Source organism: Terrapene carolina, unplaced genomic scaffold (genome assembly GCF_002925995.2).
Source record: "Terrapene carolina triunguis isolate 2854851 unplaced genomic scaffold, T_m_triunguis-2.0 Scaffold84, whole genome shotgun sequence".
Lineage (NCBI taxonomy): Eukaryota > Metazoa > Chordata > Testudines > Emydidae > Terrapene > Terrapene triunguis.
This window is the reverse complement of record NW_020664435.1, coordinates 37,148,027-37,175,416: the sequence shown is the minus strand read 5'-3', so window position 1 is coordinate 37,175,416 and position 27,390 is coordinate 37,148,027. Positions and strand designations below refer to the sequence as shown.

The following is a 27,390-nucleotide window of genomic DNA, read 5'->3' as shown; positions in this document are numbered from 1 at the left end:
TTGTAAATATCAGAAAAAAATTCAAATACATTTTCCAACAACACTCTTAAAATAAAAGACCAAAAACAGTTTTAGTTTTGAATAAAAAATGTCAACAAGCTATTAACAGAATTTGTTCTCCCGGTCTTAAAATGAGCACAAAAGGAGCCATGCCAACTCAAGTTAGCTAACTTCTGACATCACTATGGAAGAACTGTAGGTGGGTTCAGGGCTGTATTGTGTGTGGGATTGCCATGGTTAATTTCCTGGTGGACTCTGAGGATAGAAGAGACTACTTATGTCTTCAGAAGTTATCTAAAAAGTGATAATATACAACATTGTTTCTTTTTAAGACTTAAGCAAAGTACAGTCCCATCAATAAAAAAAGAGCTTGACTGCTGGAGTGAAGTTTTCGGGATTATTTTCAGGATTTCAACAGAATTAGACAAATGTTTTGTTGAGTTCTTTGCAGTTTCCACAAACACAATAGTTGCATAAACTGACCATTCATTATATCTCACGGCAATCCAGTTCTGACTAGAAACCATAGTTTCTTGAATATTTGTTCACACTGGTTTGCTCCATTTTAGTTGTTTTAAGTATATCCATTGTCCCATTTGAATAGCCCTTCCCATTCCTTTCACCAAAACCTACTTTTATATGAGAAGATCTTGAATGCTATAAGACTATAATAGCAGTAAATGCTTCTGCTAAGTACATCTATAAAAATACAGACTGTGCTAAACAAACAGGCTACTATTTAAACAAGAGAAATAAGCTCTGATTTAAGATTTCTTGTATTCTAGTTGGCTAATTTTACCAAAATCAGGCACAAATTTTATTACACTACAGGATAACTTGTTCATTCTACTCAATACTTGGCACAGAATGCTTTGTATCACTAGTTCTTGAAACAGCATCGCTGCATTTTAAAAGTGTCTCTGCGCGTTGATCATCTCCTTGTAGTTGGTTTTGTCTCTTTTTCTTGTAGAAGAAACAGCCTGCAAGGCCAGCTCCAATAAGAATAAGAGTAGCCAGAATAACTAGTATCCAAGCTGTGAGGTGAGCAGGTGCAATAGCCTCTTCGTCTTCTGTAAATGAACACAAAACAATTGTTAAGGATCTCAGTGATTATAACAGATGGAAGCCATTGGACTATGGACAATGGACCAGATTTGCTTGCTAAGTTCATCTGGGTCTCTCTCATTTAGTCAATTCCCTACCATTGCAGGGTCTCAGGCATTGGTGCACCTTGGTCCCTCCCACTCTCTGCTTCTCTCTCACAATAGTTCAGTTTTCTGAGGGCCATAATACTTAGTCTAATTCAGGTTATTGGTCTTAATGCAAAGGTAACTGGGTGGAGTTCTGTAGTGGCCTGTGATGTGCAGGAGGTCAGACTAGATGATCTGTTGGTCCCTTTTGGCCTTAAACTTTATGACACTGTGATTCTCAGCTGTACCCAAGATGTACTGGGCTCATGTGATGATGGAGATGTTCTTCCCATCCTGAATCTGGAGCCAGTTCTGTGCCAATATGAGACCAGTTTAGTTTAGAGCAACCAAGGGATTGCTGGTGTGTAACCAGGCCTTCTTTCCCACAGCTAAGTATTATGCAGTAGGCTGGAAATGAGGTACTGTAGGAGCAAATTTGGAGATCTGGGAATCTATGTTTTTTTCCTAAAAATTATATGAATAGTTTGAATTAACAGATTGTTGCCTATGGGTTGTCTATGATGTGCTCACTGTAACTATTTGTTATTTATGCCCCATGACTGTTCACTTAGGTCATATGGTATTTGTTTCTGTTCCCAGTTGGGTGACAAACTTTTTGAACAGGTGAACATACGATAAACATTCACTAACCAATAACAAATATCAGAAAGCAAGTAATGAACAATATCTTTCCAGGACAAATTTTTCAACTAAGATTCTTTTGTCCAAAAATTCATGGAAATGTGGAGATTTCTGAATATTTTCATAAATGCCTGGTGGTTTTCTAAATGCATGTGACTCATGGACAACAGGACTCCATGAACAGCAAACAGAGAGAAATCTGGCCACATATCAAATTAATCACAAATATAATCCATTTTATTCATGATTTGAACAGCTCTATCCTGAATACATAGATCCAAATCCTCATGTCCATACTGTACTCAGTCCCTGTTTCAACTCAACTCCTGTTTAAGTCAGTGGGACTATGAGAATTGGACAGAACAGAGACTGAGTAAAAACTAAGGGCTACACTATGTCTGAGTAAAAGGCCATGTAGAGCCATCCTGTCCCTAGGGGAGCACTGTGTAAGGAGGACCTTTTGCTCCTCATTCTCTCTAGTGCACAATCCTTTCTGAGTGGGCCATTGGGATGAGGTTCGGTGCCACAGCCCTGCCTCATTGCAGCTGCCTTCAGGACAATCTGCATCCTGAGGATATAGGTGGAAACATTTCCCTGAGCTCTCCTACATGTAAAGACTGTGATTGTCCCTGGCCCTTGCATGAGGCATTCAAGACAGGGAAGTTCCTTGACCCCTTCACTCAAGCACACCTATCCAAGAGCCAGACAAAATGTGACCCTGAATAAGGACCTCAGGATTTGGCCCACAGATTTGATGAATCAGAAGGTATTATTTTAACAAAGTCACACTTTTAATGAATGAGATATGAGCTGTTAATTATTTGGAAATGCATTTTACAGTAATTTTATGTCAGAACATTTACAACCACTACTACCTAGGGGTGGGATTTTCAGAAGCTACTAAATTACTTAGGAGCACATGTCCTGCTGATTTTCAATAGGACTTCTACTCCAAAATCACTGAGGGGGCGAGATTTTCAAAATCACTTATGTCCGTGTGGTATCTTGGGTTTCTTGTTATTTTGCTTATAAATAGTCTTACCTTTCTTATCTGGAGGCTTCTCAGTTGGCTGAACTTCAAGAACTTTCAAAGAGAAAAATAAAACACTTATTCAACATCTATAAAATCTATGCAGGGAAAAATATGAAGGACTACAATTAGCTTCGTATTCTACAATGCATTTGGTAAAGGAAATTAACAGAGATGCTAAATATGTGACAACAGCTTTACTTTTATATTTAATGTAACTGAACCACAACACTAGTTAAAAATTGTTCACTTTTATTTCTAATAATCAGCATGGACGCATGTCCCCTGGAATAGTGGTTGAAGCATGAATGGACATATGAATCTTTAGTGCATCTGACACATAAATATCTGGTGATGCTGGCTACAACAGTGCCACGAGAATGCCTGTTCTCACTTTCAGGTGACATTGTAAACAAGAAGCGGGCAGTATTATCTCCTACAAATGTAAACAAACTTGTTTGTCTGAGCGACTGGCTGAACAAGAAGTAGGACTGAGTGGACTTATAGGCTCTAAAATTTTACATTGCTTTATATTTGAATGCAGTTTTTTTTAATACATAATTCTACATTTGTAAATTCAACTTTCATGATAAAGAGATTTCACTACAGTACTTGTATTAGATTAATTGAAAAATACTATTTCTTTTGTTTTTCACAATGCAAATATTTATACTCAAAGATAAATATAAAGTGAGCACTGGACACTTTGTATTCTGTGTTGTAATTGAAATCAATATATTTGAAAATGTAGAAAACATCCAAAAATATTTAAATAAATGGATTTCTAATATTGTTTATCTGTGCGATTAATTGCGATTAATTTTTTTAATCGCTTGATAGCCCTAGTAAATATAATATAAAGGGTTACACACAAACACGCATGTCATACCACACATACATATACCTGACAATACACAGCATATATCCACAGTATAAATATTATAATAATTACTAATAACAAATAATAAATCTAGTATATCATATTAATCATATCACTTACTCTTTGGTTTTTTACAAACAAATCCTTTTTCGGAAGAGCACAGAATATTATTCCAATACCCAGATGGTGCAGATATTTCAACACAGTGTTCTCTCTCAGTGGGCATTTTTACATTCCAGTTGACAAAATCCACTATGGTGTTGTCTAGCCACAACCATTGGTCTAAAGTCAAAAAGAATATATTAATTACAAATTACAAATAACAAATTAGAAGAAAATCAATGTGTCCATTGTAACTCCTTAGCTCACCAAGTGACTTACAAAAAAAATCAAGCAATTTACTAGTAACTAGCACCTGCTTTGTGTCGTGAAGACATATCACATTGTCCTGATATAAGTAGTTAAAACTGTCTGATAACCAACTGTCCTAGTGTTCAGGCGGTGGCGTTGTAGTCAGTCTCTGCCTGCCTTGTCATCCCAGAGGGGGCCCAAGCCATGCTGTACACAGTGGGCCTAAGTCCCTCCTGACTGCTCCTATTCCTCCTCTTGGGGTTCTGCCACTACAGAGGGGCAAGGTAGGGGGACCTGGGTCCATTAACTCCTCCTGGTCCCAACCCAGGCCCCTAGGGGGTTTGTCAAAGTGTCCGGACCAGTTATTGATCTGCCCCACATTACATTTTCCCTGGGTCATTTCCTACAGATTAGAGCACCTCTGTTTGGGGTGTGGTAGCTGGTTTAGAAGACTCCACTTGGTCTGTTAATGTTCTAATCAAAGCAGTCTCGTTTAGGGCTTTCAGCTCCCGAAGAGGGGGATAGGGTATCCAGATCCCCGCTGCTACAGCAGCCTTAACAAAGCTGTAGTTACTCCTGTCACAACTCTTGGCTTCAGCCTTCCTTCCTGGTACAACCTGAAGCTCCTTCCCCGCTTTTCCTGGGCTACAAGGGACCTTATAAATTATTCCTCCACCAAGAGCATGCCCTGTGCCTGTTGAGGGGTGGGACATCCCTAGCCCAGCATTGCTCTATTCCTTAGCCTGGTTCAGTGTGGGATCTGTAAACCCCACCACATTACTACAATTTGATTTGGATGGACGGTGCTTCAGGAAAGATCAGACCATAATCCAGTGTTTTATGAGCTAATTACGTTTCTTTGACTACAAACTAACATCTATTAACAGAAGATGTAAGAATCCCAGAGACTGAAATACTTCAACATTTGAGATGGAAAAAAACTTTTATGCATTTTATTTCTATACAATTGTTCAAATATACATAATGCAATAAGTAACATAAAAGAAACACTGTTTCTAACTATGTATTGCTGTTAACACTGTGTCAAAATAGGATAAATGAAAGGGTGCGAGACAATGGCAGGAATTAAAACTAATGGTGATAAAATAAAAAGGAGCATCTGATACCGTATGTTCCCAGCTGGAGTTATTATATTAAGAAAACTATATAAGAGTAAAACAATTATATTTTTCTGTTTAAATGCATCCCTTGTAGAATCTCATTTTTCATTTGCTATGTAATTATAAATCAGATTATAGTGTATACACTGACTCATAGCTACTTCTTTACTATCAGTTTTTCAATGCTTATGGTGTCATTTACTTTCCTAACCATGTCCAGACATCCATTCACAATATACATTAGTGTGCCATCAGACTACTAAAAACATTGCAAACCATGATTCCTCATTAACCTCCCTAAAGGCCCTATGTACACATTGAACAAGTATGGTGACAAAAATAAACCCTGTAGCACCCAACGTGAGAGCGGCATTGGGGCTGATGGGCAATTTTCAAGACAACCCTCTGACAAGAAGTAATGTAGCGACTCCAAGGGTAGCCCCATGAACCCCAGCATACAGCTGCAGAAGTGTCAACACCTTATGATCGATGGTATTGAAGGCAACTGACAGAACTAATAGCAGTGTAAGTACCTGATCACTGACCATCACTAGGCGGAGAACATTGATCATTGTAACAACTGTGGTTTTTGTTCAAATCCAGGACCATTACTAGATTTACAAGGATCAAGGAGATCTGAGGCATACATGCATTTTCTCAGTCACCTTACTCAAGCAGGGAAGGCTGGAAGCTGCTAAATGACTGGTAAAATTGCCAAAGTCAAGCAAGGATTTAATAACTGAAAAGTATATGTAGGCTTTCTTCAAATCTGTGGCATACTTTCCTTAACAGAAACACTCACAATCCCCATCAATATTGGATACAGTGCTTCCCTCCTGGCCTGCACTAGCCAGGAAGTCTAACACACACCTTGAAGTCTGAAGTTTTCCCAACACCTCCAGTATCCTGGTGAGCAACACTAATTGGAACTCAACCAGAGAAGGCCTTGCACTTGCACTCAAAATACAGCTCTACCAAAAAGGTGGATACATCAGCCCAATTATGAACAATTTCCTTTCCAGACTATCTAGAAATGTGTCTTAATGGGAGGGATTGGAACCAGCAACCAGACAGAGATCTCTTTGGTTAAACAGCCTATGCACAACTCAAAACAAATTTGCTGACCAAGATTTTATGGAGTCTATATCAGAGACAAAAATAATCTCTTCTTTTCCTCTTGTATAGCAATGATGTGTGATTTCAGAAAGATTTCACAACGCAATCAGATTCACCTGAAGACACCTGTGATCTAGTAGGTCTTAACCCACCAGAAATGAAGTGTGAGGGATCTGATACCTTTGGTGGCCTCTGAGAAACAAGGTCACTGTAGAGAATGTCTAGGGTCAACCAATTGACATTAGAGACTAAAAGACATACAGTCCTACTTAAACCATCAGCAGAACCGTGCATCAAGGGATAAAATTATTCCTCAGATTTCATTTATTGACAAATATTTATTAATTTAAATATTGACAGTAAAATAAAATTACCATCCACATTTCTGTACATTCCTGTCCAAAAACCTTGTGTTTTGCTTTCAAGAGCCTGTATCCTGTGTGTCAGAAAGTTGGATTCAGCCAAATCTTCTACTGAAACCAAAGTAGCATCTGGAAAGCATTAACAAAACAAATAACCATAATCAAGGAGAGTAACTAATATAATGACCTGCCCCTTCACAACTATAATAGCAATTAATTTTATCTTTGAGACTTTTGCACAATGCCTTCTGATTGGCTGCCTCCTCCATTCCTTCCTCTGCCTCCTGGGGGAGAGCAGCTAATCATGGCAGTTGAATGTGCTGAGTCACAACTAGGTTTCTCAACACAGCAACAGCTAATGTTCCTTCCTCCTGGAGCCCATAGCCTTGAGCGTCCGTGACCAAGTTGTGGGTGTCTGGCCTGATGGCTGAAACAACAGTCTGGCCTACAGGTAGAGCTGAATGCAGCTGGGGCACAGTCTTGGAGCAAAGCCACAGGTCAGAACTGGGAGTCAGAAGCCAAAGCCTGAGTCAAAGTTGTAGTTAGAAGGGGTAACCAAGAGTTGGACACAAGAGTCTGAAGCCAAAGTTGAAGCTAGAGAGTTAACTCGAGTCACTGTCAGAAGCCAAAGCCAAAGGGTTAACTAGAGTCACAGTCAGGGGGACAGAGTGGGGTCCTGGGGCAGGGGCAAGCATAGCTGCAGGTCAGGAGCACATTGAGCAGCCACTGGCCTGCTGCTGAACTTAAGTATTAGCTAGCTGACTCCTGCAGCCAATCGGGTGGCTTAGTCAGACAGCTTCCTTCAGGGCCAGCTGCGCTCACTAGGTTACTAGGATACTGGCTCCACTACTGGCTGGCCCCTGACACTGAGAGCCAGCCAGGTGGGGAGCATATGCAGATGAAGGGGAAGACTCCTCAGCTGTGAGAGAAAGGCCAAAACTGAACCAACTGGGGGAGATATTGTTTCTAATTAAAGGGGAAAGGGGACTGTCCCCCTTGTGTAACTCTCTCTCCCTACTGTCCCTGCTTTGCTTTTGCATCTCAGCATGATCGTAAGGAAATATTAAAATCTGAAGATCTGGATTTCATGTTGAGGATCAGTTTATGGAGGGGATGTTATGATGAGACTGCCTACAATGGCATGTAGCAGATCTGCAACTGCTAGCAGCAAATATCTCCAATGGCCGGTGATGGGACACTAGCTGGGGAGGGCTCTGAGTTACTACAGAGAATTCTTTCCCAGGTGTCTGGGTGCTGGGTCTTGCCCACATGCTCAGAGTCTAACTGATGGCTGTATTGGGGTTGGGAAAGAATTTTCCCCCAGGTCAGATTGGCAGAGACCCTGAGGGGGGTTTCACTTTCCTCTGCTGCACAGTTCAAGGGTCACTTGCAGGTTTAAACTAGTGTAATTGGTGGATTGTCTGTAAACTTGAAGTCTTTAAACCATGATTTGAGGACTTCAGTAACTCAACCAGAGGTTAGGGGTATTTTACAGGAGTCGGTGGGTGAGGTTCTGTGGCCTGCAATGTGCAGGAGGTCAGACTAGTTGGTCCCTTCTGGCTTTAAAGTCCATGTTGGAAAGTATACTAATTCAACAGATGATTTGAATAATCTGGAGAGGAGACAGAGTGTACTGATGAATCTGGCCCCATATGTTTAGAAGCTGTCAAAGATTCCTAAAGCATAGGATAAGTGTTTTTTTATTCTGTAGTTTTATTTTAAAAATTAAATATAAATATATGTTGGGATCACAAATATTATAATATTTTGCACATGCGTGAAATCCAGACAATGAAAACGACTATAATGAGAAAGTCAAACATATCAGCCTAGTTTCATCTCCCCAGCTGAGTGAAGAGCAAAAACAAAACAAAAAGGAGAAGTGGGGAGAAGTCTGCTCTATTTTTAAAATAACTCATTTTAATAAATAGGTTTTTGGCAGTTAAGGAACTTTGTAAAATGAACACTGTGTCCTTAATTAAGTCTTTGCTCTCAAGAGAAGTCACTCACCTAATCGAATACATTCCAGGGAAGCTTGGGCCCAGCTTTCCATGGCTGATGATTCAATGTAGTAGCAGTGACCATGGAAAGGAATCCAAGATATGAGTTCTTTTGATTCAGGGCAATTTCCAGGCAGCTGTGGAGGATCAGGAGGGGCCACGACTGTGAAGAAATCATGTGGTTTGAAATCCGTACTTTTTTATGAATAACCCAAAAATTAGTCTTTAAAATTACTCAGCACACATATACCATGCTACAAGTAGCTACTACTAACTTAGAATGATGCTAGGAAAATACTGCCTCCCCCCGTCACAGCTAAATATTGATATCCATCTAGAATTTCCATTATCACTTTATATGAGACTACCTTCAACTGGTGACGTATTGGTGTTGCAACTATATGCTGTATTGTCAGTTGCACTCTTTATTTAGTCACATTAAGTTTAGACACTTATATGGGGCACAGCACTGGTTATCAGAATGCCATATGCTAAATATAGCTCTTAATCATGTGGGCAACTCCTATTGACATCGCTGGGCTCACTACTGTGAGTTGCATATGCAGATTAAAGCAAGTTTATGGCCTGATGCATTAACTCAAAAGCTACTGTAAAGCAATGCCATTTATTCTGTAACCCACATCAGGAAGAGAATATATTGTGTAGCCCAAAGAGTGCTGTGAGGGAAAAGTACATGCCCTTAAAACTTCTTCTTAAAGGTGTCATCACACAGGCTTCCCACGCCTGAGTCTCGTCTCCCTGCCGTGACGCTGGCCTGAAGCGTACCAGCTCTTAGAATTATTACCCCTGACAGGTGGGCATGAACCTCTCCCAAGTGTTCCATTCCAACTGCTGCCGGGACACCTCCCCCTAGAGCTTTCATAGTTACTGGATGGATAGTCATGATGAGTGCCCAGTGCCAATCTAACTTATGCACAACCACCAATGCAACCCATGAAAATTGCATACAACGAGGAAAATATCTCGAGGCTGGAAAGGAATGGAGGGCCAAATTTTCAGCTGGAGTAAATCAGAATAACATCTCTGAAGTCAATGGAGCTATTCCCATTTACACCAACTGAGGCTTTAAAGTGCCAAAGCCTTCAAAGTCATGTACCACCTCATAAGTAGAATCCCAGACTCTGAAGGCAGGTAGGTGGAATTCTTGAAGCACCTTTTTCTCAGGTTGTTGGGGACAGTCACTGCTAGAGATCGGATACTAAACTAGTTAGACCTCTGGCATGATCCAGTACAGTAAGTCTTGTGTTCTTTAAATTGTTACGTTCAATTGCTTACCATCTGACTGTTTACAGACGGAGAAGTAGCTTTCATTACAAGATGCTGTCTTCCAGGTTCCATCAAGGTCTAGATAGACACAGGCTATTTTCTCTTTTGGTTCTCTTGTTGCCCATTTAGTATATTGGATTATCCAGTTATCAACCCATTTATAATGGCCATCTGTCTAAAAACAGTATAAATTAAGATAATATAAATGGCAATACAAAGGTACCAATATGTAGTTTTAATTGCACTGGCATTAGTTATTTGAGCTTTTCATCAGAAACACACTATTTATGTCATTTTCTAATACCTGACATATCCAAATAGTGAATAAATGCCTGACACATGAGTCATGAGGAGAGTAATACTTTTTTATTATTTTTTTAAAGCTAACAGTATTTGTTTAGCACTGTAAATGGGCCCTGCACAGTCCAACACATGAACTGAGTTGAACAAATAGCAGAATCTCTTCCTTGAGGAGTTTTCAATGTACAGGAACAAGCAGGCACAATGTAGGATGTGACAAAATAATATAATAGGCTGGAGCTGTGACTTTATAGATGGACATTTACATGGACAGATGATTTTTCTGGAGATTTATAAAGCTGGGGAGGGCAGCACAAACTAAAAATTAATTGGGCAGCTCTTCCAAGCATAACTTATTCTAAGCATAGTTTATTTTATTGCCTATTTACATTTGGTGTTATCTTCTTAAATTATTCATTATTGTTTTGCTTGTTGAAGTAATGGTGTCCCCTAAAGCATGGTTAGAACTTTAGGTGAGTAAATGCGGGATCACTTACCAGATAGTTATCAAGAGAAGCAATTATGGACAATCCAGCCTGCCTAATCATCATTTCTTTAGATTACGATTTTAAGTAATTTTGAGGGTAAAAATTATTTGGCACTCAACGCCCTGTCTCCATGGTTCCTGATTTTAACACCGAGTGCCACCACAGTTTTTATAGCTCTCCATCTACTATTTCCCATTAGGACTTTCTCTGTGGATCCTCCTATCCATCCCAGGTGCTTTATGTGGTCTTTGAGGAACTCTAACAGGAGTGCTAGAAGTCCATGCATATTTCTGGTGAATTGAGAATATAGCTCTTACAGCACCATTACAATGAAAGCAAACAATATTTATATATAAAACATGAGAGCTTATTTTTGTATGTAATAGTACAATAATATCCAACACTTACCACATTGCTGTTAAGACCAATCCATACACGCTCTCCATACTTTAACATCTGTAACCATAGGAATGAATGGCTGTGGATATCTAAAATACTAGCAAGTTCTGAAGATCTGTCCTTGCAATTTTTTCTTGCCTCTTCCCATTTCATTTTGGAATGGATGACTGCATAGCTACTGTCACCATAACGGATAAAGCCAGAGGCTGGAATTGTTGTTGGGGAATGAAGTAATTTAGGGTCTGTAATAATTTTAAATAAATAAATACATACATAACCAAAAATCAGGTGCATGGATTTACTTTGTACTACTAATGTTTAATATCTACATTGTTGCACAAATTAAGAGGTGTAGCACTAACAATAAGTGAAAATTCTTCAGTTAAAATTAATGAAAAATTATGAATAGTTTGTGAATACAGAAAATATAGGCGTGGTCCACGCTAGAAAGTTAGATCGATCCAGCTGTGGAATCTGCTATGGAATCTGTTTCAATCCTTGAGAAGAAGGAATTTTGGAGGCCTTAGAGGGTCAGAATGCCTTCCAATAGGTGATATGTTCTATGTGGAAACCCAGAATTTAATCCACAAGCAAAACTAAAAAGCCATCATGAGTTTTCAATGATTTTTTTAAATTTAGAAAGCTGGTGAAATAGAACTCACTTAAATTCATTTGGCATATATAGCTTTTGTCATTTTCACAGTCTTCATCTTTCCATTTCCCTTCTTCCTTTGTCATAATGACACAGTCTTTCTAAGGGGGAAAAAAGGAGAACATAAATTCAGAAGAAAAAGTAATCATCAGGATACAAGTTCTCCTCCTTCTCCCACAGGTTCTGTAGACATGCATATTACAAATGTTTCAGTCCTCCAACATTTGAAGTCTCAGTACTGTAATGTAAGTATTAATATAGCTCCTAAAAATCAATTTTTGGTTGGAACTTTACCAAGCTTTTACAAACTCCTCCTGGGTGTTCATAATCCCAGACAATGTTCCCTGGAATATGGAAACTGCTGTTGCTCTGGATTATTTTAGAAGCAATGTTGGCTCCTCACCACTAGGTGACACTGCGATAAATGTTTGGGAGGACAGATGGTGGCAGTTCATTTATCCTTGGTTACCTCAGCTGTTCTTCTCCACTCCTAATGGAAGGGTGTCAATGGGAGCTTGCTAGCATGGAGTCGGACTGAAGATACTACTAAATCTCATCAGAACGTTCAGCATTAATCAAATACCTTCTTTCTAAGACTGCCCCCACCCCTTTCTTAGCTATTGTGAAGGAAAGAGAATGGCTATGGTCTCATTTCCTCTTCACAACTTCTGGGCTGTCTAGTGCCAGAAGTTGTAGACAGTTAGTACTTACAAATAAAAACATTAATATGAGGAGTTCACAGATGGTTTACTCACCTGAAAAGGGGCTAAATTTGTAACAAATGTTATTTGTAAAGCATAATTCTTATCGGCTGTAATAGGAAAGACTCCTGTAAGGATCAGGGTGATGGACTAGAATATCTACTGTATGTCTATCTAGGTCCAACTTTTGATTGTATAGAAAAATCATTAAAATGGATTTTCAGGAAAGAGGAAGAGACTGTTTGAAACTTATTTTAGTAAAATTACATACTAAAAGCATTAGTCTGTACGTGTGTTAGATGGGTACAACTGCACTTGAAGTGTTTAAAAAAATCACTTATTGTGCACCCAGGCTGTGTAGCTATTATCATATTGCAGACATAGCATGCAGCCTTGCCAATAATTAAGTTTGATTGATGCTTCCTGTTACAAGACCCTATTTTCAGTGGCTTTATGCCTTTGCCAGAATTTAACCATTCAGGATGAAATTTTCCATATTGGTTGTCAGTTTCAGCCATGAACAGATTAGCTGTTTCTGAGACTGATGCTAGATGTTAAAATAAAATCTGGTGGCCTTTACTTTGAGGAGTTCTAATGCCTCAATGCTTTGGAGCAGGGATTTGAAATTTGGCTAGGGAAAAGCCTTTGTGCTAAGGATGTGCCTTTTGTCATCCTCTTCAAAAACTAGCCCTGTGGGAAAAATAGCACATAATTATGTAATTAAAAACTGCAGCATAATGCACATTCACAAGGTGGCTCAATTACGGTTGCATAGCCATTCATGGCTGTTTAATGATGATTGATTTACCTCCTCATTGTCATCGTCATCACCACCACCACCATAATGAAAATAAGAGTATGTGCGTCTGTACGTAGGTGCACCATTGGCCCAGTTTCTATAAGAGACACCACTTCCATCCGTCCAAAGAAATGATAGGTCACTATTTATATCATTCAATCCAATCCATGGATCACTCATGACTTCCCTTAAATGGTAGAAGAGGAAGGCTGAAAGGAAGCAAACATTTTAAATGAAGGGAACCTCAACATGATTTTCTCCAGACAGAAAAAAAATGAACACATGTCCACATCTGAGGTCACGGTAAAAACATTTCTCTGCAAAATCCCACCTGCTTGAAAGTAAGGGCAGGTCTACACTATCACTTAAGTCAATCTAACTTGCATCACTCAGGGGTGTGAAAAAGACACCTCTCTGAGCGACGCAAGTTACGGCGACTGAAGCGCTGTCCATGCCTGTGTTATGTTGGCGGGAGACGCTCTCCCACTGACATAGCTTCCACCTCTCACGGAGGGGGAGTAATTATGCTGGCTCACCCATCAGCATAGAGCATCTTCACCAGACACTCTACAGTGGCGCAGCTGCATCGGTGCAGCTGTGCCAGTACAGCACTTCTAGTGTACACCTACCCTAAATGTCACATTTTATGGCTTACATATAGTGTTTGGTGGTGAAATCGTAAGGAATATAAGCTACTCAAACATTAGCTTATAAGAAACAAGACATTTTAATTTTAAAAACCAATGCGAAAAGGCAGGTTTTGAGTATGCTGAAATATGCCTCCTCAAAATTTTCTCTCAGTTCATATTGCCAATGTAAAAGTGGAAGGAATAAAATGCACAATGCCTTTTTAGTTTTGTTTTGAGGTTGTTGTGCAACAGCACTGAAAATAGATCTGATGATCTTTTATGAGTAATGCAGCATTATTAGAAGAGCTGGTCAAATAATTCAGTCTGAATAATTTTCATAATGAATGTAACCACCCCCCCCCTCCTTTTTTTTTTTTTTTTTACAGTTAACAGAATCTTTCACAAACCTATCCCAATTTCTGCATAATTTGTTACTATTCACCAAATGTTTTCATACTGCTGCCCCTTTTTGACCTGAGCAGCTAGTCAAATTTTGGGGCCCTTGGGAGGTTCCAGTTGGAAGTAGAAATTGATGGAGTCTAGTATTCTCTTTGATGCATTTTTTTAAAAACAAGGAATGTACAAAGTCCTGCTTCTCCAAACACAGGAGGAACCAGGAACAGTTTCTTAGTTTACGGGCCCAAGCCTCTTTAGCCAACAGATCCATACTCTCTCTCTCTCTAGCTTTTCCCAGGGTCACACTGTGCTCACAGCATAGGCGCCAACTTCTCCTGGCACTGGTGGGTGCTCAACCCCCCCGCCCCTAGCCCTGCCCCAACTTCACCCCTGCCCTGCCCCTTCCCGCCCCTGCCCCACCCCCATTCCAACCCCTTCCCCAAAGTCCCCACCCCAACTCTGCCCCCCCCTCCCCCAATTGGACTCCTTCCCCAAATCCCTGCCCAAGCCCCGCCTCTTCCCCGCCTCCTCCCCTGAGCACGCCATGTTCCCGCTCCTCCCCCTCCCTCTCGGAGCTTCTTACACCGCGAAACAGCTGTTTCGCAGCGGCAAGCGCTGGGAGGAGAAGCGGGGACGCAGCGTGCTCAGGGGAGGAGGTGAAGGCAGAGGCAAGGTGAGCTGGGGTGGGGAGCTTGGCTGCCGGTGGGTGCAGAGCACCCAGCAATTTTTCAGTGCCTATGGCTCATAGGACACTGCTTGGCTTCCTTGCTTTTTGCCTCTGCCACTCTTTCTGTTCTTGTCTGTTTTCAATTTGTGTATGTGTTCTCTCTCTGACACACACCCTGCCACCCTGGTCACAATACCCACTAGAACCCCCACCCTCATGGTACTCATTTCTGGGCAGACTATTATGCCTTGTTTTAGGTGTTCCCCCTTACCTGTCTCTTACAACTTTCTTAAATGATAGTTTGAACGAGATTTTAACCCAACCCATAACAAGGTTTCACCCAGCTCACAACAATACTGTGGTCTGTTTATGAACTATTAACTTCTAGCGTTCATTACTCTTGGTGTGTGATTGGTCACTTTTATTCCCTGACTGAACAACATGAAACTTTTCAGGCAGCAGAATCGTGAATAATGAATAGTGACCCACAAACTTTCTGGTGTGGATACTTGGAAGAACAATCTTTTGTTGTTAGTGAATATTTTCACACAACCTGGCAGCTATCTAAATATTCATGAATACCAGTGAATTGAACTTTGGGGAACAGATTTCAGGGGGTAAAAAACTGAGAATCAGCTTTTTCACTAACAGAATGCGGCAGAAGGCAGGGTAATGGAAATCAGGAGGACAATGGGGGAAGCTGACTCAGGCTGTGCACTGAAGGCAGGGATCATGTGGAAAAAATAGTATGTGTATGTAAAGCCGACAAGACCCTGGTCGTCGGCAGATGGGATCAAACCTGGGACCTCTGAAGCTTAGTCTATGAGCCTCTACTGCATGGGCTAAAAGCCAACTGGCTGTTAGCTAAAGGTTGTAGAGCAGACTCATTTTCTCTCCCTCTTTAAGTGGTCTTGGTGCCACTAGATGGGACAGAACACCCACCCAAAAGGTGTGTGGGTTACATGTATACATAATTAAAGGCTGTCTCACAATGCAGGCGCACAAGGAGGCCAAATTAAGATTGATAGATTCCAAGGTCAGAAGGAACCATTGTGATCATCTAGTCTGACTTCAGGCAACCTTAATTTTGACATTTCCTAATTTCTGAGCACCTAATGTAGTTTTTTGTATGTAATAATGAATATAAACTCCTATACTTCAGGGTAAAAACCAGCCAATAACTGATGGGATTAGGAAGTAATTTCCTGAGGGAGCGGATTATTCCATAACTGTACACTATGAGGTTTGTGGCACTTTCCTCTGAAGCTTCTATCACAGGGGCAGTCTCAGAAACAGGACACAGGATTAGATGGACTGCTGGTCTAATCTGGTATGGCAGTTTCTATGTTCCTATGATCCCAAGGCCCATTTCTTATCAATTTTTTGTTACATTTATACAACAGGCAAAAAGAGTAGAATGTATAACTTCAGTTTTATTTTTTGCCTTCATTTATAATTGTTTTATGGGAACTGGTTGATGTTTCATTTAGTACCAAAGAGTTCACACATTATACCTTGGACTTCTTTATTTGGTATGGAAGCCAGGTTTCCTCCTAAATTTATACAAGCCATTCGTGCCGCATGCCACGTCAATGTCTCATTTTCACTTGAGCCAAATATTTTGAAACACTGAAAAAGAAAAAGAAAAATCAACTGGACATTTCATTCAATGCTGCAAACCAAAAGGAAGCTGTTATATGTGAATAATACTAATTACTCATGTGCTATTCATCTTCCCACAGAAAGGAAGCAAGGATGGGAAGGCTAGCAAAGCTTTAGGATCTGTAATTTAAATTTTGCTAAACCTGAGCTGAAACCCATCATCAATTCAAACAACTTAGAGGTTTATTGTTAAAGTTCATCTTATCCCTCAGTGACAGGGAGAACATGCAGATTTTTTTTAAAGTGCTTCTCACAGGAAAACGATTGCTTTCCATCTACTATATAAAAACAATGCAATAAAATAAAACAGACATAATATTGATCATTTTTCCACATGCAAAGCCTAAATCTGGTGACTTCTAGTGTAACTGAAACCAACCCCAGTCAGTTTCTGCAGCTCTTAAGAGCCTTCTTCTGTTGCATCTTAGTTCTATTCTAGTATTTTATAAAATTTAAATTAAATTTCTTCTGAAGCTAAAACAGTATGAATACTAAATGCTAGAAGTTCCATTATCAATGTGCTTTTATTTTGGCAGTCATAAATTGAGTAAAAAGTACCAATGGAGGTTTTATTTTGTAGTCATAAATTGATATTTACTAGGCAAACTCAATTAACAGGAAAGTACTGGAGGCATTCCCTGATTGTACTAGATGGATAGTAATTTCCGATAGTCCTCTACAGAATGTACTTCTCCTGACATGACTAGTCTTCCCATATTCGCCTTGTATGGCCAATCAGCTCAGGAGCAGCTTTTATGTGGGTTATGCAAGACATACACGTGTACATACTCCCGCTGCTCACACTGTACCATGCATAAGACAGGAACCCAATTTAGCCCAAAGCGATCATGATGATGATAGACATGTGCTGTGTTGTTAGAGCTTGCTGTGTTTTTTAAGTTACAGAAATGTAGAGACTTTTTGTGAGAGGATACTCGGGGTTCAAATAGAGGATTGGAAGAGAGAGCGGATGTGAAATAGGGGAATGAGTAAAGAGAGAAGTAAACTGAAGGAGAGGAAAATAGAAAGGGAACAGGAATAAGGAGAATGGGGAGAGGAACAGGAGAAGCAAAATGGAAAACTGAAGGGTTACAGTGGTAGGAGATGGGTGAGATGAAGTGGGACCAACAACCACAATACTTAGATAACCATGTTTAAGTTCAGCACAACACATCCTAGTGGATACTTAACAGCAATCGCAGTTTAAAGGATGTTAGGCTGGTTGGTTTAGTCGCAGCCTTTAGTTCTAGGTAGCCTTTGATTCTAGCCAGAATCATTAGTCTGGGATTCAGATTACTGATTAGTAAATCTCTTATCATTTAGTGATGCTGGTTTGAACCAGGTTTTTTTACAGTGATGATAGGTGCATGGTTGGATCACGTAATACAGATATATTGGTAGTTTTATTCATTGTCAGAGCTATATTATTGATTTTGAGAAAAAAATTAGTTGTATAGCATTATCAGGATGAGACTAAATACTGTAGTCTTGTTACAAAGAATGTTGGTCTCCAAATGCATCAGTTACATGAAAATATTTAATAGCCCTCTTGAATAATTTGAAAGTGTATTTGTTGTTGGGGGTGTGTGTGCGGGGGAGAGAAGGATACCAAACTTGTATCTATCCTAGTCTCTGTTTAGAATGCAGTCATATGCAATGTCCATATTACATTCTCTGGCACTGTGGTAGAAATGAAAGCTCATACTTTGGAGCAAGGGGTGAATTTCACAACAAATTCTGTGGCTGTGGAATACACATGACCCTAGCTTTATCTGCTCCCTACCTGTCAGGTAATAAGCTATCCAAAAACACCGAAAGATGAGACAGTTCCTACTGTTGCAACTGTAAGTAATTTAAAATCAAACACTTTGATCACAGCTTGATCTTTCTGCCCCTTTCACATTTCCTTCTCCTACCTCTACCACTATCAGTGAAAGTGAAATTGGGGAAAAGGGAAAAATGGGTGGTAAATGTTCGGTATACATGATGCTCTACAATGACAAATTACAATGACATAATGCTCTTTTTCTGTATGTTTTTTTTGGGGGGGAGGGGGAGGGAGGAGGGCATGCATTTCTTGGTATACAGTATAGACAGACTTTCAATTTTATTATTTACTAATAAATTCTTCCCACAGTGCTAATGTGATATCCTTATTGTTAGAGAATTTACAGCTAGAGAAATATAACTTCTTATTGGTTATGGTCATACAGCTGCATACACTGATCTGAAATGTTTCTCATGCTGCCACTCGTGACTCTTTCTAGTGATCATTCATGCTCCTGAACTGTCTGAAATTTCACAGTTAGATCTTGTCACCTAACACTTTCAGAATACAAGACTAATACAGGGTTTGTAAAGTAGCGATTGCATTTGAGTGGAAAGAAAACAGAACATAAGAACATTAGAACAGCTATACTGGGTCAGACCAAAGGTCCATCTAGCCCAGTATGCCAGGTGCCCTAGAGGGAATGAACAAAACAGGTGATAATCAAGTGATCCATCCCCTGTCACCTATTCCCAGCTTCTGGCAAACAGAGGCTAAGGACACCATCCCAGGAATCTGTATAAATCATCTGGTGCATCAAAGATAAATTTCAAGCCAATGCTATACATAAACCAATGCTGAAACCCTAGCATTTTTACTCTTTCATTCTGAATCCAACCATTTGGGAAACTTTATGAAGATTAAATATTTATTGTTCAAAGTGTTCTTTCTAATTTATCCTGGCTGAGAGGACTGTTTTATATTATCTTGTCAGGTTGACCACTGATAACTTCAGTCCCTAAAATGGGACATAAATTACAGGGGGGGAAAAGAAAGTGTAAGTTATATCAGCAAAGACTTGCAAAGCGTACTTCTGTCTTAAGTAATTCAACCTACAGACTCATTGCTTTGGAGGTTTAAAACGGTATAATATCTCCAAAATGGCCCAGCCTGCCAAACAGCATGCTGACTTGGATAATCACTGTCCAACGTAATATTCTAACCATAAAAACCATGTCCTTTGTTCACCTACTCTGCCAAATAACAAATATCTTTAATAAATTGTAATGTACCTTATTGTTAAACAAAAGCCAAGTTTCTGGACAGCCTCCTAGAGGTGCAGGAGCAAATGTTGAGTTGATGGTACTGTTGTGCCTTTCACAGATAAAACCACTTGGATAGCCACAATTTACATCATTCCACAAACCTGAAAAAAATTAACTATAGTAAGTAAATGAATGTATAATATTGATAAATTGAATGATAATCTGACACTTCCTATTTTGTTTAAAAACAGCATTTATATTCTGTAAGAGTAGAATATACACATCTTAAAAACCATTTGTCAGCTAAGCTACTTGGAAAATGTACAAATCTATGTATTGTTCACAAAAAAAAAAAATAGGTATTTATTGACAGGAGCTGTTCCGTACAGTTAGTTACTTGGCCGGTACCAAGTTCATTAAAAATGAACAAGAAATGCGGGGGGGGGGGGGGGGGGAGGGAAGGAAGTGACTCAAAAGAACAAACTGTTTATATCAAATACTCTTAATTCTGCTTTCTTTCACATGGAGCCTGAATAGGAGAATTTCCAGGGATACAGGTTGAGAAGTAATAGCTTGATGTTTGACAGAAGAATTTTCTGTGGCACAAACAGATTTAAATAGATTTTTTTTTTAATAGAGAAAAATATACATTAGAGATGGAACTTTTAGCATCTCCTTTAGGAGATGGTTTAGCATTTTAACCAACTGCTTTGAAATATTTAAGTCTCTCTGGAGCCAGAGGTTCAAGGCAAGTCAGGGTTTTCTAGTCTCTTCATTCTACATTGAGTGCTGTGGGATTTCAGACAGCATCTTAAAAACGGAGGGCCTGATTCTCATCTCACTTACACTGATGCAGCCCCTTCACTTCAGCTGGGTTACATTGATGTAACTGAGAGGAAAATTTAGCTCTGAAACTTTCTTTGTTCTGTGTGAATGTTATAGAGCATTTTATAAGATAAGAGTTTTTCCCTTATTATGTAAACGTATGCTCCTCCCTTCTGCACATACTGGATGGTTTTTACCTTCAATCCCACAGACTTCTGCATTTAGTGGTGCTTTTTGTATATAAATTTGTAAAGTGCTTAGGAATGAAAGGTGCAGTATGGCAGCTTTTCAGTAGGCCCATCCCACTTATCCAGCACCAGCCTCTCTCTGGAGAAGTGGTGACAAGCCCTTTAAAAGACTAGATCCAACAGACTACATGATGTGGCAGCAAGCCAGAAACAACCCAGAAAGAGATATCTTAGTTCTGTACACACACAAAATAAAATCTAAAAACCTAGTCCTGTCACTTACCTACGGTTGATATCATGATCACACAATTTTCATCATTATTTGCAAAATTGGGTTCATTGGGAGCCCAGGCTACGTAATTCACTGGGGTTCCATCCAGCCAGCTAAAAGAAAGGATGTAACAGTAATCATTAATCAAATCACTTTTAGAAAGAGGCACATCAATACATTACAAAAATCATTTGGCAAGAATCCAAAAAGGTATATTCATAATTTCTATGTACAGTTTTAGGTCCATGAAGTCCATTAGCAATAATGGGAGTTACATGGCTAAAACCATGAGCATCAGGTCAGGAATTTTTATTTCTTTACTTTGATAATTTATCTCAACAAAGGAATAATGTAAAACAAATATTACAGATTGGGAAATAATGTAAAAAAATCAAAAATAATTTTCCATCAATTGATAGAAATCATTAAATAAATTTGGAAACAGTGTTCAAGCAGTTCTAATACAAATAATGAATATCAAATATGGCAATTACTTAAACAGATATGATATATTTTTATAAATGTTTTCTGTTCTCCCAGCTGTGAATTGCTATTGATTTCACATAAGCAAAAAATGAGATGAGCAACTTATCTGTAATTGTTACTCTCTGAAGATAAATATCTCAATAATCTCAACTCTTCAGTCTTTGTTCCTGCATAGAGACTTGTAGAAACTCTCTCAGCTTATACCCTTCTACTGCAGTCCCTAAGCTGCCCCAACCTAAGGTGCTCCAACACTCATTCTCTGTTTTAGTGGGAGGTGAACTACTCCCAAAATAAGTCAACTGAAATGAGAAAAACCAACATCTTATTCTGAATAATTTTCTAAGTGATAAATCAGTCATAAGCACCTGAAAATCATCCTTTCTATGTAAAATTGTGCCAAAGAAAAGGATGGGCATTGGGAAAAGTCTCTCTCTATATATACAGCAGGAGAAAAGCACATGAAACCCTCAGGGCTTCAAAGATTCTGGTTGCACCGGATTCCAGAAAGACATGGAATGTCAGTTGAAGGGCAAATATAATGCCCATCTATAAAAAGGGAAATAAGGACAACCCGGGAAATTACAGACCAGTCAGCTTAACTTCTGTACCCGAAAAGATAATGGAGCAAATAATTAAGAAATTAATTTGCAAAAACCTAGAAGATGAGGTGATAAATAATAGTCAGCATGGATTTGTCAAGAACAAATTGTGTCAAACCAACCTGATAGCTTTCTTTGACGGGGTAACAAGCCTTGAGGATAGGAGGGAAGTGGTAGATGTGGTATATCTTGATTTTAGTAGGGCTTTTGATACTGTCTCACATGACTTTCTCAAACAAACTAGGGAAATACAACCTAGATGAAGCTACTATAAGGTGGGTGCATAACCGGTTGGAAAATTGTTCCCAGAGAGTAGTTATCAGTGGTTCACAGTCATGCTGGAAGGGCATAACGAGTGAGGTCCCACAGGTATTGGTTCTGGGTCTGGTTCTGTTCAATATCTTCATCAATGATTTAGATAATGGCAGAGAGAGTACACTTATAAAGTTTGCAGATGATACCAAGCTGGGAGGGGTTGCGAATGCTTTGGAGGATAGGATTAAAATTCAAAATGATCTGGTCAAACTGGAGAAATGGTCTGAAGTAAATAAGATGAAATTCAATAAGGACAAATGCAAAGTACTCCACTTAGGAAGGAACAATCAGTTGCACACATACAAAATGGGAAATGACTGCCTAGGAAGGAGTACTGCGGAAAGGGATTTAGGTGTCATAGTGGACCACAAGCTAAATATGAGTCAACAGTGTAACACTTGCAAAACATCATTCTGGGATGTATTAGCAGGAGTATTGTAAGCAAGACATGAGAATTCATTCTTCCATTCTACTCCGCGCTGATTAGGCCTCAATGGGAGTATTGTGTCCAGTTCTGGGTGCCACATTTCAGGAAAGATGTGGACAAATTGGAGAAAGTCCAGAGAAGAGCAACAAAAATTATTAAAGGTCTAGAAAACATGACCTATGAGGGAAGATTGAAAAAATTGGATTTGTTTAGTCTGGAGAAGAGAAGACTGAGAGGGGACATGATAACAGTTTTCAAGTACATAAAAGGTTGTTACAAGGAGGAGGGATAAAAACTGTTCTTCTTAACCTCTGAGGATAGGACAAGAAGCAACGGGTTTAAATTGCAGCAAGGGCAGTTTAGGTTGAACATTAGGAAAAACTTCCTAACTGTCAGAGTGGTTAAGCACAGGAATAAATTGCCTAGGGAGGTTGTGGAATCTCCATCTTTGGGGATTTTTAAGAGCAGGTTGGACAAACACCTGTCAGGGATGGTCTAGATAATACTTAGTCCTGCCCTTCAATGCAGGGGACTGGACTAGATGACCTCTCGAGGTCCCGTCCAGTTCTATGATTCTAAGTCAGGAACTAGAAAAAAGCTTTGACAAAATAATGATGACATATGGCAGCTTTGATAGCACAGTGAGATGCAAAGAAGTGACATGAAGCATCATGGAGAGCAGATGCAACCCATGCCTGCTTGGTGTGGTGCTCTGTTCCACTCTAGTAGCCCCTAGACCAGGGTTAGGGAACCTACAGCCTGCTGCTTAATTTAATCCAGCCTGCTGCCAGTCTCTGCACTGCGGGCTGGACGCCCTGAGCCTCAGCGCCCCTCCTTTCCCGGTTAAAAGTCCGGTCGGCTCCACACAGCTCCTGAAAGCAACCAGCATGTCCCTGCAGCCCGTAGAAGCAGGGGCGATCAGGGAAGCTCCGTGTGCTGCCCCCGCCCCCAGCACCGGTTCCACAGCTCCCACTGGCCGGCCACTTCTGGGAACAGCACAGAGCCAGGGCAGGCAGGAAGCCTGCCTTAGTCCTGCTCCTGCCTGGGAGCCACCTGTGGTAAGTACCGCCCGGCCAGAGCCCGCACCCTGAAACCCCTGCCCCAGGTCAGAACCTCCTCCCACACCCTAACTCCCTCCCAGACCCCATGCCCCATACTCCCTGCCCCAGTCTGAACCCCCTCCTGCACCCTAACTCCCTCCCAGACCCTGTACCTCCTCCCCACCCCCCGCATCCCAATCCCCTCCCCTGAGCCCACTCCTGCACTCCAAACCACTTGGCCCCAGCCTGGAGCCCCCTCCTGCACCTCAAACGCCTCATCCTAAGTCCCACCCTAGAGCCCGCACCCCCAGCCGGAGTCCTTACCCCCTCCTTCACCTCAGGCCCCTGCCCCAGCCCAAAGCCCCCTCCTGCACCCTGAACCCATTTATGGCCCCACCCCAGAGCCTAGGAGAAGCCCCTAGCCTCCGTGCCCCCCCACCCTGCTGGGCTGTGTGTGGCCCGTGACTGATTTTTTTCTGTGGGTCAATGGCCCCCGATGGTAAAAAGGTTCCCTACCCCTTCCCTAGACCATCTAGACATTGATGAGTCTGCTACAGCCTTAGCTAAGAGATCTGTGGCTTTTAGCTCATGCAGTAGAGGCTCATACACTAAGGGCTGGTCTACGCTACCCGCCAGATTGGCGGCAGCGATCTATCCATCGGGGGACGATTTATCGCGTCTAGTATAGCTTCAGAGGTCCCAGGTTTGATCCTGCCTGCCAACGGCCAGGGTCTATCAGTGTTATACAGGATTCTGCATAGCTGGAGAGATGATAGCTATCCTAAGGGAGATATAGTCAGAAAGGATCTGATTACCATAGCACTTTCCACTTATTCAGCCACTTATGGTCACTCTTCTGCTAAGATTAGTCCACAACTAACTATAACTGAGTTATCATCAACTCTTGAAAATGGTAGCATTTATAGACCCTTCACTTTTGATGACCTAAATACAATTTTTTTTTGCTACATGTTAAAAGCCTAGATGTTCATATTTACTTACCTAAACCTTTTATCAAGACTCACTGTTAAACCAATGAAATATGATCTGGTCTTATGCGGAAAGATACCCTAAAATAAGAAGATGCCATTTTAATTAAATAATTCCTTTATATGTCACAAAGAGGTCTTAGGCAAAACAAGCAGTCATTCTCTTTCAATTGATTAGGTGGGTACTGTACAGTCTGAAGAGAAGACAATAATTGAAATCGATGGGATTTAATCATGAACTTAAAGGTAAGCATGTACTTAAATGCTATTCTAAATAGAGGTGGATTTAATCACATGCTTAAATATTTTCCTGAATCAGAGCCTAAATCTAGATTTAGGTATGTCAGTAAAAGTGGTCTGCTTTTCAGAGTTCTTGAGTACCCACAACTCACACGGAAGTCTGAAGTCATTAGGAACTGCAGACAGTCAGCACCACCTTTAATTAGGTCCCTAAATACTGCATAATTGTGTAACAACTTCCGATCCTCAATTTCCACATCTCTAAAACAGGGACAGTGATATTTATCCATGTATTCGGGGTGCTGTGAGACAGAAATTATGTTTGTCCAGTGTCATATTCGTCTAAATTACTACTAAGGCTAGTCACATACAGAGAACTCAGGAGCTCCAGGAATCCACAGCCTTATGCTTCTTCCACTAGGTGAGACTGGTTCAAGGGGCCCTTGATAGACAAGCAAACACACCTGGTTGACATTTTTCTCAAATGTGAACAATTTCACAAGTAACTAGGTATATTTTGGAGGAAGTTTCATAAATTCAACAGCAGCAAATTTCATCATCATAAAAAAAAAAAAAAATTCACAGCTCCACTCCCATCAATACAACATGTCTCAATTTGTGTTTTCCAAAGGTTCAGAAACATATATCAAAAGTATCTATTTCCCAGTATGCTCAATTATTTATTTCTGAAATAAATGTTTTTTCTTACAGTTTTCCATAGAAACTTTCTTTCACTTTCACTCTCAATTACAGCAAGATCTGCAAAATTCTTCTGGCAGAACTCTTGGGCTTTTTCCATAGGCACCTCATTTCTGCTGAAAAAATACTGTTTGTCTTCATATATAATCCATCCATCTTTAGTGGTCTGATATTCTGGAAAGTAAATAATGTATCCATAAATTCTACATCTATAGCACAAAACATTTATTCTACAATAGCAGTTTTACTAAGAGTTAATATCCCCCCCCAAAAAAATTAATTAAAAAAAAAGCTTACCATACTTGCTAATTGGTTCTGATTTTAATGATACTCCTGCAGAACAAGAGAAAATCTGAATGTGTAAGGTATGTCATGCATATTCTTCAAGGAAAATTTATTTTATATAGTGATTTCATGCAAAGAAATGCAGTGTTAATTAAGATGTTTTAGACGCCGTCACAATGTTAATGTTTTTCAATCAGAAAAATATCATGGTAGGCACATTCAATGGTTATGTTTAAATTCTATCAACTGCAGCAGAAAATGGATCTAACATCCAGAGCGACCAATTCACCACAATCTAGATAAGTTTTTCATTAAATTTACTCCAGTGTCATAGTGCCAGAATGTTGTTAAGATGAGAGGAAGTGTGAATATATGGATCATCAGCCATTTATTTTGATTGATCAGTTCTGATGGAACAAGATACCCATGGCTTTTGGCCATTGCTTTTCTGAGAAGCACTTGATTTCTTACTCAAGGGAGCTTAGAGCATTTCTGTCATGTGCCCATCCAGCAGTGATAGCAATAATGCTGATTCCAGTGGGAATGTGTCTGTTCCACTGACAGTTACTTTAGATGGAAACCAGGCAAAGCTACTGGATTTCCTGCCAACCCAGCTGGCTCCCAAAGCTCCCTGGCTTGCTGGGCTCCCTCTGCTAGCAGGCTACTGGGCTGTGTGGCTCCCAGGCTGCCTGCTCAGTAGGGAGGCAGCTTTCCTGGGTGGCTGGCTGCTTGGTTTGCTGGATCCTGGGCTGCTTGCTCGCTGGGCTCCCCAGCATGCCTGGAACCCCCAGCTAGCTGGTCCCTGGATGCCCTATTCCCCGCTGACTAGCTCCCAGGGCGGCTCACTTGGTGAACATGAGGGCTCCCTGATTCTCCTGGCCACCTGGCTCCTTGACCTCTGAGGCTTCCTTGTTTCCCAACTACCCGGCTCCTTGGGCTGCCTTACCTGTCTGGCAAACAGGTGGCTCTCTGGTTCCCTAAGCTGTCCAAGCATCCATCTGGCAGACTGCCCAGCTCCCTAGGCTCCTGTCAAGGCTGGATCCCCACTTTGAACTTTAGGGTTCAAATGTAGGGGCCTGCATAAAAACTTCTAAGCTTATCTACCAGCTTAGCTTTGGTCCGCTGCCACCATCACAAGAATTCCCTCCCTGGGAAGCCTTGAGAAACCTTTCACCAATTCCCTGGTGAACACAGATCCAAACCCCCTTGGATCTTAAAACAAGGAGAAGTTAACCATCCCCCCTCCTTCCTTCCACCCTCCTTTCACCAACTCCTGGTGAATACAGATCCAAACCCCCTTGGATCTTAAAACAAGGAGAAA

At 40.5% G+C, this 27,390-nt stretch overlaps 1 protein-coding gene across 2 annotated transcripts in view; it reads right to left on the bottom strand.

Annotated features, from left to right (window-relative positions):
• Window positions 1-27,390, bottom strand: part of LOC112102200 (macrophage mannose receptor 1-like) — a 56,886-nt gene continuing 29,496 nt past the window's right edge. Inside the window, exons 16-30 of one of the 2 annotated variants that reach the window (XM_024193336.2) lie at window positions 26,082-26,117; window positions 25,795-25,958; window positions 24,859-24,926; window positions 21,002-21,102; window positions 19,733-19,866; window positions 16,525-16,639; window positions 13,328-13,527; window positions 11,829-11,919; window positions 11,176-11,408; window positions 9,989-10,154; window positions 8,703-8,855; window positions 6,705-6,821; window positions 3,863-4,024; window positions 2,875-2,916; window positions 1-1,070 (exon numbers count right to left, since the gene is read on the bottom strand). In XM_024193336.2, coding sequence (XP_024049104.1) covers window positions 847-1,070; window positions 2,875-2,916; window positions 3,863-4,024; window positions 6,705-6,821; window positions 8,703-8,855; window positions 9,989-10,154; window positions 11,176-11,408; window positions 11,829-11,919; window positions 13,328-13,527; window positions 16,525-16,639; window positions 19,733-19,866; window positions 21,002-21,102; window positions 24,859-24,926; window positions 25,795-25,958; window positions 26,082-26,117 — 2,006 coding nt within the window. In that variant the 3' untranslated portion in view covers window positions 1-846. The remainder of the gene's footprint in view (window positions 1,071-2,874; window positions 2,917-3,862; window positions 4,025-6,704; window positions 6,822-8,702; window positions 8,856-9,988; window positions 10,155-11,175; window positions 11,409-11,828; window positions 11,920-13,327; window positions 13,528-16,524; window positions 16,640-19,732; window positions 19,867-21,001; window positions 21,103-24,858; window positions 24,927-25,794; window positions 25,959-26,081; window positions 26,118-27,390) is intronic. The other variant, XM_024193338.2, reaches the window with a different exon arrangement.